The sequence below is a fragment of the Vanessa tameamea genome, chromosome 29 (assembly GCF_037043105.1).
Source record: "Vanessa tameamea isolate UH-Manoa-2023 chromosome 29, ilVanTame1 primary haplotype, whole genome shotgun sequence".
Lineage (NCBI taxonomy): Eukaryota > Metazoa > Arthropoda > Insecta > Lepidoptera > Nymphalidae > Vanessa > Vanessa tameamea.
The window spans coordinates 4,695,191-4,710,028 of record NC_087337.1 but is presented as its reverse complement, the minus strand read 5'-3'; the positions used below and the strand labels follow the sequence as shown (position 1 = coordinate 4,710,028).

Here is a 14,838-nt window from a genome sequence, read left to right as displayed (position 1 = left end):
AATAAACGTTTTAGGAAAATATATGTATAAAATCACACGATGTCGAAGGAATCAAAGAAATTTTGTTTTTTAATCAATAAAGAAACGCAAACTAAAATGACATTTTTAAAATTCAAATAAAAAAAAAAATTACACATTTGAAATAACACAACTTAAAATCAATGAAATCCTACGTACTGATATTTCTACTACAACGAGTTTGTAATCCTATTCGATATTCACTGATAATTGTCGCTAATTTGACGGTAGATTTGTTATAGTGCAACTGAACTTTGAAACAGCCGTCTTTTAAGTTTAAAGAACTTTATTTCTCAAGAACATTACAGTTCACTTATGAGTACAGAATTTTACACATAATGCAGTTAAACATGTAACAAACAGTTCGACCGTAAGAATATCAATTGGTAATGACTCAAAAAAGGGTTGGATTGGACAAGGAAATTATTTAATTAATTTTTTTTTTTCGGCTTCGCATTTATTTTAAACTATAAAAGTATTTATTTGTTTAATATGTATTATTAACAATTAATAATTAACAGTCAGAATTAAATATTTACGTTACATGTCGAAGGAAGAACAAAAAACGGCCCAGTGCGTGTCGGAAAAACCACGTCTGTTGTATGGGAGTCCCTTTAAATATTTATTTTATTCTGTTTTTTAGTAACTTTTGTTATAGCGGCAAGATCATCTGTGCAAGTTCCAACTGTCTTACTACAACGGTTCGTGAGATACAGGCGGCAGACGGACATACATATGGACAAACAGCGGCGGCGTAGTAATAGGGTCCCATGTTGGGTACGGAGCCCTAAAAACGCCCAAGTTATGTCACTACTCAAGTATTTTTGAATTATAAATATCGATAACCATATTTATTAATATGTTAAATGTTCGTAGACATCCGTTTGGGTGAGTACTAGTAAGCAACGAAGGTTGTATGGTTACGAGGTGTTTTTTTTTTTTGTTAGATGTGGCAAACGAGCAGGAGGCTCACCTGATGGAAAGTGACTACCACCGCCCTAGACATCTGCAACACCGGGGGGCTTGCAGGTGCGTTGCCGGCCTTTCAGGAAAGAGTACGCTCTTTTCTTGAAGGTTCCTAAGTCGTATCGGTTCGGAAAAACCGCCGGCGAAAGCTGGTTCCACAGAGTGGTTGTGCGAGACAGAAAGTGTCTTAAAAATCCATCCATGTAGGAAACCATTTATTGACGACTGCTCTCACAATATATTAAATAATACATCCATTTAATAAGTCTCCTCTTCTACAATATTAAAAAAAAAACGTATTGTTTCAAACCATATACAAAACATACTCACTGACAAGACGAAGCTTGACGCCTAGGCCTACTCAGGGTTAAATCTTCATTTGTTTGAGGATTTCTGAAAAAAATATCAAGAGGTTATTACGTATTAATATTGAAGGCCTGATTTTTTTTTGAAGAACCAAGATGGCCCAATATTTAGAACGCGTGCATCTTAAGCGATGATTTCGGGTTCAAACCCAGGCAAGCACCACTGAATTTTCATGTGCTTAATTTGTGTTTATAATTCCTCTCGTGCTCGGCGGTGAAGGAAAATATCGTGAGGAAACCTGCATGTGTCTAATTTCAACCTTCCCTCAAAGGGAGAGGAGGCCTTAGCCCAGCAGTGGCAAATTTACAGGCTGCTAATGAAAAAAATGTATGATTTTTTATGGCATAGCTCGGCGGACGGGTGATTTACACATACCTACATGCTGACATACGTCTTAAGAAATGTTAACCATTCCTTACATCGCCCATGCGCCACCAACCTTGGGAACTAAGATGTTATGTCCCTCGTACCTGTAGTTCTGATTAACACTCTTAAATCGGAACACGATTATACTAAGTACCCAGACGGGTTGAGATTTCGACAAGTAAACAAATTATAATGTTGTATACGTAATTAATGTACATATATATTTCAACTTATAAATACTAGATGGCGTTATGTCAAATTGTAGATAATTCTAAATCGCGATGGCAAGGTTCGCTAATTGTTTGCATATAGCATTTGGGAATTTTTTGAATAAATATGGTTACCAGTGGCACCTAATAGTTTTATTAGTAAAACGTTAGTATAGTGGAGCATCCTTGGGATTGACTGAGCTAGTTGTTCAAATGTAATAAATATTAAGATATCTAGATATAGACAAAAAATTTACAAAAAAATTCATTGCTGTAGCCTAAGTTACTCCTTATTACGTCATCAGCCAGCGAAAGTCTCGTCAAAATCGGTCCAGCCGTTCCAGAGATTAGCCGGAACAAACAGCCGTTCAGACAAAGATTGAAAACAATGTTATTTTTGTATATGTACCGTGCATACATACATATTTAGTAAAAAGCGTTTTATTATACGTATATATTAAAATAAAGACCCACAAAACTTGAGCGATTCTTATCAACTCTTTAAATTCGTTTGCTTGAAAAACTTGCTTCTTTATATTCAAATATCACAAATAGCAAGGGGGCCATCGTTTAATTCCAATTTCCTACATTATGGAAGATAAATTTATCTCAAATTATGTCTGTTTGTTTGCTATTTGACAATGCGAAAAATAAAGTGAATTTTAAACAAATTATTGAAATCAGTATGTTGTATGAAAATGTATTTATTTTATCAATTAAACTTTATGTTTTTATTAATTGCTTAAATATATATACAAATATGAATTAAAAATAGTTACTGTATAAATCTTGATCGCGTGAAATGGTGGCAAGAATGCTAGCTGCATTTCCCCGTTTATTGTATGACTTTAAAAATGGTTATTTATTAACAAAAGTTGAAAATAATAATTAATTTATTAAAAAACCCAAACATAAAAATGCATTTTTTTAATCGCTTGTCGCGTGACACAAAACGCTCCTGATTGGTCGGGCTTATGGTGACGTCACTTGCTTGTAATTTCGTTTGCCTACTGTATGTGGATTATATGTGCCACAGATTACAATACAGGCAAGCGACGTCGCCGACCCCATTGCAGCGTCATATTGTCAAAGTAGCGTTTTCGCGCGCTATTTAAATATGTAATTTTTAATTTGATATTTTTCAGCAAATATGTACTAGAATTAAAAAAAATAAACTTTAACTGGGTTCCTTAACCTCTACTAAATAAAATAAAATGGATTTTAAAAACCAGTCAAATAGCCTATTGTTTTTATATTTAAATACATTCAACTTACAATAAACTGTCACAGTAGAGTTCATCCGATCCATCGAAGCAGTCTCTCTTGCCATCGCAGAGGCTGTTCAAGGGAACACAGTTCCCATCCAGGCACATTAATTCACGTAAACTGTTAACGAAGAGGTATTTAAGTGCAATTATATAAAGTTCTTTAATTTAAATCGACGTGTAGAAGAGGAAACAGTTCTTCTACCAAGTAAGTATAATTAACTTCCTCTTTGGACTAGTGGATAGATATAAGGTCGCACATCCCGAGGTCTTGAATTTAATGTCGGTCTGATAAAGTTATTGAGTTTATTGATAGAAAAAATTCCAGGAACAGCCTTGAACAGAGTGGAAGTTGGAAGTGTATATCCCGGCGCTCTTGTTAGATTTGCCGTTTCATCGGCTTATGAGAGTTTATTTACGTTTGGATACAAACATGTCCAATATATTTCCTGCGTTGGCTGGTCTCCCTTGAGATTGGGCCGACGTGGCAGAAATCAATCAGGACGACATCATCATCACATATAATTAAAGCGTTCGTGAAACTTAACTTAAGTTCAAGATAAATATATATCGGACAACATCACATACATTACTCTGATCCCAATGTAAGTAGCTGAAGAACTTGTGTTATGGAAAATCAGAAGTAACGACGGCACCACATACACCCAGACCCAAGACAACATAGAAAACTAATGAACTTTTTCTACATCGACTCGGCCGGGAGTCGAAACCGGGACCTGGGAGTGGCGTACCCATCAGAACCGGTGTACACACTACTCGACCACGGAGGTCGTCAACTCCACGAATACTTATAGTATGCAACTTACGCGCATGAGTTCGCTCCCTCCGGAACGATATATGAGAGGGCTGGCGGAGACACTGGAAAAAAAAATGTATTTAAAAAAAAAAAAACAAATGTAGATCGAATTTCTTCTTTTCCAACATATAAAACCTATTTTATATATAGTCAAGATTCAAATAAACATCTGACATAGAATTGACGTTATCATTGGTCGAAAGCTTGAATAATCTGTGCTGTTCATTACGGATGTTCGACAAAATGGCGTTTTTAACATCGACTACGCCATTATCGGATCTTTGGAAGTGAAATTAAAGTTGACATAAGCAGTTTAGTAGAATGGTGTTGTATTTTAAATGAAGATGTACTAATCAAGAACTGTTATTAGTGCAAAATATAGCTTAGTTATTAGAAAATCGCGTGGCATACGTAAATCTAAATCTTCGGAATAGACTATTTTACATTACATTAGCAGCCTGTAAATTTCCCACTGCTGGACTAAGGACTCCTCTCCCTTTGAGAAGAAGGTTTGGGCATATTCCTCCACGCTGCTCCAATGCTGGTCGGTGGATACACATGTGGCAGAAGTTCGTTGAAATTAGACACGTGCAAGTTTCCTCACGATGTTTTCCTACACCGCCGAGCACGAGATGAATTATAAACACAAATTAAGCACATGAAAATTTAGTGGTGCGTGCCTGTGTTTGATGATGATGCACGCGTTCTAACCACTGGGCGATCTCGGCTCATAGACTAGTTAAACCTATTGTATATAAGAAAACAATTGATCTTCATATAATAACCGCAGAACAGATATACGTTATCCTGTTTGTTTAATATACACGCGGTCACAATTTGTACAGAACCTATTTATAAAGCCGTGATAAATATTGGACAACATCACATACATCACTCTGATCCCAATGTAAGTAGCTAAAGCACTTGTGTTATGGAAAATCAGAAGTAACGACGGTACCGCAAACACCCAGACCCAAGACGACATAGAAAATTAATGAACTTTTTCTACATCGACTCGGCTGGGAATCGAGCCCGGACCTCGGAGTGGCGTACCCATGAAAAATGTACACACTACTCGTCCACGGAGGTCGTCATATTATTTAAATAAATTTGTGTTTTTTTTTTTTAAATCTATTGAAGTTAACATTATATAAATGTATAAATAATAAGGTCGTAATATGACTCATTAAATTAAAAATTTATTTTTTTATTTTTTATTTCTTGTATTTATTTTAATTTTTTATTAAATATTGTGCAATATGACAGTGCACGGTGAGACTGTAAATAGTAGAACTTTTGCCTAGTTAATTTCGAAATGTTTTTTTTTTATTTTGCTGTAATATTGTATCGACTGTTGGTTGTCCTAATTAAAATAAATAAATTATACACAGCGATTTGGGGTAAGGTTGGGGGTACCACAGTGACGTAGCTATGCCAATACAGGCTGTATTGTATGAGGTCGCATGGGGCCAGGTATTTCAAAATACTTTTTCGAGGGTATCCCTCACAAGTGGTAAAAAGAAACATATTTAAAAATAAAACAATTTGTTTCTTGTGTAACTACAACTTGACAATAAACAATTGAAATTTCAGTTTTATTTCACTCATTACGTAACTTAGCTTTTAAGTGAGTGACCAAAATTTCGTCGAACGCTCGATAGTGCAGTTTTTGAAGTGATTACTTCTAATGGGAGGGTAAACCGCTTCGTTACGTAACGCGTTACGGCGTCAGTCCGGCTTCCGTTTCTCTTACGCATACGGCAGCGATAAGCAGGCAATAATTATACCAATAATGTACACACACAAAATTCTACAGAGCCGAGATGGCCCAGTGGTTAGAACGCGTACATCTTAACCGATGATTGCGGGTTCAAACACCACTGCAGCACGGGCAGCACCACTGAATTTTCATGTGCTTAATTTGTGTTTATAATTCATCTCGTGCTCGGCGGTGAAGGAAAACATCGCGAGGAAACCTGCGTGAGTCTAATTTCAACGAAATTCTGCCACATGTGTATCCACCGACCAGCATTGAATTAAACATTGAAATTAAACAATTTCAATATTAAATACTTCAACTTTGATTAGTTTAAGTTATCACTTTTATTGCCGTCTCGAGACGTGTCTTTTTTGGCATGTTCTCCAGATAATAGAAGCAGTTTCATTAGCTTGTATTGCCTGGAGAAAAGGAGGGTTAAAGAAGGCGCTCGAATAAGTCGGAAATTCGAACGGTACGATCTCACTCCGATCTTAGCACAACTCACTCTGATCGAATGAAAGTGAATATTGTAATAATACTCATTTAATTTTATAAAGGATTTTTTTTTAATAAGCGTTCTCTGGGGAAACTGTTTTTTAGTTTTAATCGTACTGTTTTTTATAGTTTTATTTGACGACCTCCGTGGTCGAGTAGTGTGTACACCGGTTTTCATGGGTACGCCATTCCGAGGTCCCAGGTTCGATTCTCGGCCGAGTCGATGTAGTAAAAGTTAATTAGTTTTCTATGTTGTCTTGGGTCTGGGTGTTTGTGGTACCGTCGTTACTTCTGATTTTCCACAACACAAGTGCTTTGGCTACTTACATTGGGATCAGAGTAATGTATGTGATGTTGTCCAACATTTATTATAGTATATTTATTTAAGGAAAAATGGTTATCTTGTAAGTACGTATGTCATATGTGTGTACAAAGGTCAGTTGATTGTAAACAGTCACAGATAAGCTATAACTATAAACGCCGTGTTAAATTATTTTTACGAAAAAAAAAAAAAACGTTAACAATTAAAAATTATTGAATTTGCCTTTACTTATTTACCACAAGGAACGAATTGCTATTCTAATATGATTCAGATTATCCATGATCTCGACCAATCACTGAATACAACATATTATCTGCCAAACCGACCAATGATGTCGCCTCAATTCAAGGTCACCGTTGTCTATTTATATTCCTGCAATTAGGATTGGCTGTAAAGTTTAGCTGCTTGACTTGTTTGATCGACGAATTGTTACACTATGTTGAAAGAAAAGCGTAAGCGCCATGACATTCGCAGCGCTTAAGACGTTTTGGTCACGAGAAAACTATTCTATATATATATACAAGCGATTTATCGCTACACAAACATACATATTAGATGACATGATGAAGCTTTATCGCTGCAGCGAATCTTAGCTACCAACTCTTGCCAGTTTTTGAAAAAATTGTCATGTCTATCGTATACATACTGATGTTATAAATTCGAAAGCAGCTCTGTCTGTGTGTTGCTCTTTCAAGGTTAAAACACTGAACCGGATTTGATAAAATTTAGTATAAAGAAAGCTTGAACTCCAACGACGGACATACATTACAACACTAAAAACGCGAATGAAGCCGCATACGACATAAATATACATCACTACCTGTACCCTGTTCAAGTTGGCTCGATCTTTTTGACAGACGTGCTAGTGATGAGAAACAGAAAATATAACATATATAACTGTCGATGGAGCGATGGAATGCGTAATTCAAATTAGAATTCAATTTTTTTTTAAACTTATTTTTCTAAAAAGAGTTATACCAGCCAAAGAGACCCCAACCAAAAGGACCCCCGTTCGTAACAATAACTTAACAATGATCTTTAATAAGGATTTTTGTAATCGATATTTGTAGCAGTTACTGCCTGTTATTCGCGTCCCTACCGTCCGATCGATGTGACATTGTACAAGCGTCTATTATTTTCAGTGTTTCTATTTAAATTTTACTTTGAAGCAATAATATATAATAGAAAAAAATCTTAAAATTTTCGGATAACGCTCGAATCTTTAGGAACTTTTGTATGTATAAAATATTTAAAAAAAATAATCATTAAATTAAGAAAATAATATTCTCGTCATTGCAAAGTTACGTCGATCAGAAAAAATTACATCTGTCAAATAGATCAAGCTATCTTGTACAGGGTATATTTAGTATAACACAAAGTTGCTACCCGCTTTCTGTCTGTCCCTATGTAGGCTTAAATCTCTTTGCTGAGGTTTTTTTAATATACAGAGTGATTCAAGAGGAAGGTTTATATGTATAATACACGCATAATATAGTACGACAACAAAGCTGTGAACGTTGTATATAAATACATTCTGTAGTATATTTAGTATCAGCTTGATCCGTGCGAAGCCGGGACGCGTCGCTAGTATCAGAATATAAGTCAATGATATTATTAGTTGATATCATTTACATATAAAAGGGTTTTTAAATCAACTGGCGCTGCGTTTTATATTACGTAAAAATAACGAAGGGATACGAATTTTGTACAACAAATTATCATCAATTTAATTTATCGGTGATGTTTTTCATGGCAACACTGAAACAGTTTTGAATTCCGGTGAATTTAATTTAATAGGAAGGAAATCTATTTTATTTGCGTAAATTCAATACCGTTAATAATTTCTAACATTCTAAGTAAACGATATCGGAAATCCCTCGCTTCGAAATAACTCAAACGTTGTGTGATTTCATGAGGAACTCGAACAATAAATTCTTCTCGTCGCTGGATTTTGAAAAATAAAGGGGTATGCCTCCGTCCAGAGACATTTTATGACGTAAGCATTCGGTAAGAAAGAAATTTTGGAAAATACGTATTTAAGTGCGGAAGCGGTATTTTGTAAAAAAATATCTGTATTAAATAACATAAAACATAATCAGCCTGTAAATTTCCCACTGCTGGGCTAAGGCCTCCGTTGAGGAGAAGGTATGGAGCATATTCCACCACGCTGCTCCAATGCGGGTTGATGGAATACACATGTGGCAGAATTTCGTTGAAATTAGACACATGCAGGTTTCCTCACGATGTTTTCCTTCACCGCCGAGCACGAGATGAATTATAAACAAATTAAGCACATGTAAATTCAGTGGTGCCCGCCTGGGTTTGAACCCGAAATCATCGGTTAAGATGCACGCGTTCTAACCACTGGTCCATCTTGTCTTATTTTTTTATATTATACATTCCTATTGAAGTTGAGACCGCGTCGACAAAAATAGTAGATACCGATTGGCCACTAAGCACACTCACACTAGTAAAGGAGAATGACCATTGGTGGGTGTAAAGCCTAGCTGTCACCGAGATAATACAGTTAGCTTGTTTGTTTTCGTTCTCTACTGCGAAGTTCTGTCTCTTTTTGAGTTTAAGGATTAGTCGGCAGGCGTTTCTGTAGCCTTTGCGAAAACTTAGTCTTAACTCAGAAATAAAACGACTTTTATTAGGTTTACTTATATAATTTTATGAGAATTATAAATAATGTTTTAGTCGATAGTTAAAAATATATATCCGAGAATCAATTTTCCCGCCATTATGAATATCTGTCAATGTTCAATTGTTCATGTTGGCAGATTAAAAATATAATATTTTTAGTTTTAGTTTAGCACAGAAGTTTTTTTTTTTTTTTGTTGTATCGGTAGGCGGACGAGCAAATGGGCCACCTGATGGTAAGTGGTCACCACCAATATTAACCATTCCTTACATCCCCAATGCCCCACCAACCTTGGGAAAATAAATAGATTAAAAAAAGACAAGAATTTAAATTACTTAAAACAATTTACTAACAAACCAAAACATACATATTGAAGTAAATTACTTAGTTAAGCTTACAAGTCCAAAATAAAGCGCAACGAACAATTTTTTTTTCGAACTTACTGTTCGCGCCCAAAACAAATAATAATGGCGGCTTAATTCAGTTTCGCGCGCTTTTGTTTTTTTTTTTTTTTGTTGGTTGTATGGATAAAGGAATCTCCTAAATATATTATAATGTTTAATAGACAGTGACTGATACTCGTCTGTAATATACAGATAATAATTATTAATATAATATTTAATTATTTTATTTTATTTCCATTAGGACAACCAACAGTAGATACAATATCACATCCGAAATAAAAAATAAAAAATTACATTTCAAAATCATCGAGGCAAAAGTTCTCCTACTTACAGGTAGTCTCGCCGCGCGTTATCATATTACACGATGTAATTATTGAAAATATGAATTAAACATAAGCATAATAATTAAAAATAAGAAATACAATACATTTTTTAAACTATTATATAATAAATAATAATTAATAAGATAAACCATATGATTAGAATTGAGCACAAATGAAATTCTTTATTTTTCGATTGAATCGAGGGCGACTATCGTGACTTATGTCTGAATGTTTTCCTTTAAAACTGATGGTGGTGTATAACAATGATAATCTCGATATGGTGGAATTCCTACCTGGTTGCGTTTTATATAATCTGGTATAATTATATTTGAGTCTTACACTTTGAAGTTCAAGCTCTCTCTTCAAACCCATCCAATTCGTTACAGTGGTTTGACCGTGAAACAGCTGTTGCTTTTTTAGAGTTACTTGTATAATATTAGAATAGATATATTAGTAAATAAAAATCTAAGTATAAACGTTAGAATTAACGTTAAAATTTGATTTAAAATATACCCGTAATTAGAGAATGTTGTGTTTAAGTGTCTACCTCGTTATATTATTTAAATATGTAGTTTTTCCGGCTAATGTCTTATTGATGGCTGACATCTTAATCGCTAGACATTATTTAATCGTTCAATTAATTCGAAACTCATTTGTTACGTAATAATTTTTTAAATGATTTTAATAATACGTTCTAGAAATATTATGCAAGAGGTATTCCTGACTCGTTAGACAAAAATCGGCTGACGGCTGTTATGGGTGATTTCAATATAATTTATAGCCGAAAGGACTCAGGAATAATGTAACTTTGTACCAGTCAGAATTGGGTTATTTGTTACGAAGACTACCCTTTACATACAATCAAATTTTACTCCTCTGTAATACTAAGTATGCATAGCATTATATGCCCCACGCACACAGGGGGTTAGAGACACTATAAGGAAGCGTCATGCCGTCCGCCGTCACGACATACGAGTCGACATCACCCCCAAAGCGCGCTAACCACATAAAAAATTTGATGGAAAAAAATACCCAATTAATGGCTCAGCTAAAACGTATCTTAAATCCAGAGCTAAGACTGACTCACAAGAAGATTTCAAAATTATTTGTTATTATGACCTAAACTACTCCCTACGACCACTAAAGCTAGTCCTGCACATACAAGAGGTCAAACCGAGCACAATGTATGCACAAACACGGATGTACTTTCTATGAGCTAACTACATCACGATTGACAAACCAGTAACAACAGCATCACGGGCATCACTACCCGACCAAATTTAACACAGGTAGAATAAGGATCTACCTAAAACGCTTAGATCGGAATAACTCTATTGGATTACGCAGCGTACGGCGTGATGCTCCGAGTTGGATTTTTCCGCCATCTTCAATAATCTTAATCATATTTCAGCCTGTTCAGTCAAAATCTAATACGGCTAAACCTTCCCCATAAGATACTTCGTCCATTTGGGATGACCCTATTAAAATTGGTTCAGTAGCTTTTGAGTTTATCCCATTCAAACAGACAGACGCAGTGAGGGGATTTTAGCTTCTAATGCGTATTGATATGTGTCATACGTTAAACGAAACGCAAACGTCAAACACTACGTCAAAACTGAAATAAGAGTTATATTGATAACATTTGCTACTTATATACCTATCCCTTTTGACCCCATACAATGGAAAGAGATAGATTGACACCGAGGAACGGCCAATCATAGTCCACAGCTGGACATAGGCTAAGTCAAAACACAAAATGGAAATTCATTATTTTGATCTATGATACAAACATAGCAAATGTTTATAATTATTGCCAGAAAGATGTAAGATATATTTATAAATATTACGAAGAAGTTTGTTTATATGTAGGGCGTTATCTCCGGTAATTCATTCTAAACATATTTTCACTGGTAGAAAGCTATACACACACATATATCATAATATTTTCTATATTAATAAATACCCTTGCGAGGCTGGTCAAAAAAAAACATATCCGTGATTGCATACAGATAAAAAATAACAATAGTAGTAAATTATATGACTGTTATTATACGAGTAAATGCGAAAGTTCGGATCGATGTATGTTCGTTAATCAAAGTGGAACGTATTTGAATAAAGTTCAGCACTAACTCCTGTAAAAACCCTATCAACCCCCCCACATCCCTATCACATGGACGAAGACTAGAAACCCATAAAAAATATTAACAAACACAACAGTGCAATGCCCCCTAAGAGGATGAACCGCTCCGCTTGATATAAGTTTATTAACCTGTTTTTAGTGTCATAAAATATCTCACTACTGGGAAAAGTCCACTCTTTTGAAGATTTGAGCTTATATCATTAGCCTGTTCCAATGTGTTTGGATGGACAATGGCCCGATCTTAAGCGTAATATTAAGCATATTTAAGAGACCTTCTAAGAGCCTCACCTATGGTCCAAGGTTTGACCGTCATCAGCGAGGGAGACACAACGCGTTACGCCCGGGTTAAGTTAAATTAAGACAGTTGACACACAAAGCAGAAACGTCCAAATAATGCAGGTTTCCTTAAAATGTTTTTCTATATCGCCGAGTACAATATTGGAAGCACGAATTAATTATATGAAAACTTCGTGGTGTAAGTCCGGTTTGAAACCAGCTAGTGTCGTACTGGGCATATGGTCGAGGTGGCGTTTGCCAGCCGAGCCTTAACTTGCTCGGAACCGAACCCGACAGCTACCACTTGACTTACATGTTAAATTATTTCATGCATACGAAACGAGAAATTCAATGGGTAAAAACGAAAAATATCCATCTCTGAAACTCCTAGACATTTTTAGAAGCGTAATTTCTCAAAGTGCCCAAAAGTATTTCTGTTCATAATTATCTTAGAGCCACCAAGGGGGGTTGGCCCAACACGGCCTCATCCTTGGCAGCCAGCCCAGCATTGGCAGTAGTAAAATAAGATCGTGCACTTTTAAGAACTTCATTGTGAATACAATTTTACAAAGTTGACATAACTATACGTAAATAATATACATACATAACACAACAGCTAATATTCGCCATACTTAAAAAGTCAAGCATTAAAATAAATGTTTTCGTAAATTTCATAAAACAAATTACGACGAAAAAACAAATCTAAATAATATAACAATACATACCAGTAAAAATTATAAATAACGCACACAACAACATTATCGTGAATTAAAACACAACACAACAATCAATAAAATACAACGACCATTGTTATTGACTAGATTTAAGTACACGTATTCATCGTGTAATAATTTCGTTTGTAATGATTTCGTCAAGGAAAATACTCCGATATAGATAGTGTTGCTAGCGTCGGAGTGAGGATTTTCCCGTTTACGCCGGACAATGACGAAAGTGTTGTATTGCAAGGATTGTATGAATACTCGATGACTTTATTTCATTTAAATTTAGAATCGTTTTGACTTAGAAAGGAGTGTGTCGCAACAAAGATACAATAAAATGCTGGAATTGCACACACTTTTACACGGATAGATAACAGAAAAAAATATTAAAATAAATATATTCTCAAAAAAAAAAAAGTTACGTCATAGTTACATATAGCCTTTTCCAAGGGGAGGATAAAGATAAACAAACCTTAGATTTACGTATTTCATGCGATTTGCTAATAACTCAGCTATATTGTGCACTACTAAGAGTTTATGATTTATATATCTTTATTTATAATACTAATACTGGCCATGTAGAGAGTATGCCGATTATGTTGACGAGAGATGGACAGCAAATGTCACTACATGGAAGGGCCCAACAGGCAAACGGAGAGGGGGGAGACCTTACACGAGATGGGAGGACGAAATACAAAAGATCGCAGGAACAAACAATAACAGCAAATAATAGACACAAATGGAAAGCCTTGGAGGAGGCCTTCACTTGAGAGGGGTCCATGCAAACACAAAAATTTCCAAGAAGAAACACCTTACCTATGAAATCAAAATTTGATTTTTTATATATTTAAACATTTTCATATTTTTTTACTTAAATAATCAAATATTTATTCTTATATAACTTAAAAAAAGAACAAAAACTTTATAACTGTAGATTTTGTATGGAAAAAAAGGCTTTTTTTTATTATTTATTATATTGATTACAACACTATTACACATAACTACTGATTTCCACTATAATTCTACTTCCAAAATGTTGATAATCGACGTTCAAAACGTCTTTTGCTTAAAAATATATATTTCCTTTTGTACAAGATATAGACATACCTAATAAATATAAAATTTAAAATTTACCACAGAACATTGCAAATTTACAACACTGGCAACATTTTTATAATGACCTCCAAACAGGTTAAGTGATGTTACAATAACAAGTCGATGCTTTATTATAAATACTATTTAAGTTACATCAAGGAATTCGTATTATTGTTCTCAATTACTTTTCTCATAACACTATTATTAATAATTGATTCGGTTGGATTACTAATAACGTACGTCAGTCAGTGCGTATAAATATTAAATATTCTACAAAATAATATAAAATTCACGCTTCACGTCACATCAATGGTCTAAATTTAACTCTATAAGGGACCAGACACTATACATAAGGAATTGTTATGACGTCTATGTAAATAAATATTCAACAACATCACACACATTACTCTGATCATTATCTGATGGAAAATCAGAAGTAACGACGGCACCACAAACACCCAGACCCAAGATAACATAGAAAACTAATTAACTTTTTCTACATCGACTCGGCCGGGAATCCAACCCGGGACCTCGGAGTGGCATCCATGAAAACCGGTGTACACACTACTCGACCACGAGGTCGTCAATATTGACGTCTACTGGCCCAGAGTGTTAAAGTAGATGAAACTGCGAAGTGCGGTTATTTATTTAATA

The 14,838-nt window shown here is 34.9% G+C and overlaps 1 protein-coding gene across 1 annotated transcript in view; it reads right to left on the bottom strand.

Annotated features, from left to right (window-relative positions):
- LOC113404287 (modular serine protease-like) overlaps positions 1 to 13,249 on the bottom strand; it is a 34,325-nt gene extending 21,076 nt beyond the window's left edge. The window contains exons 1-4 of the mRNA XM_064219804.1: positions 13,096 to 13,249; positions 4,018 to 4,069; positions 3,201 to 3,311; positions 1,315 to 1,377 (exon numbers count right to left, since the gene is read on the bottom strand). Coding sequence (XP_064075874.1) covers positions 1,315 to 1,377; positions 3,201 to 3,311; positions 4,018 to 4,069; positions 13,096 to 13,129 — 260 coding nt within the window. The 5' untranslated portion in view covers positions 13,130 to 13,249. The remainder of the gene's footprint in view (positions 1 to 1,314; positions 1,378 to 3,200; positions 3,312 to 4,017; positions 4,070 to 13,095) is intronic.
- Positions 13,250 to 14,838: the final 1,589 nt, after the last annotated feature.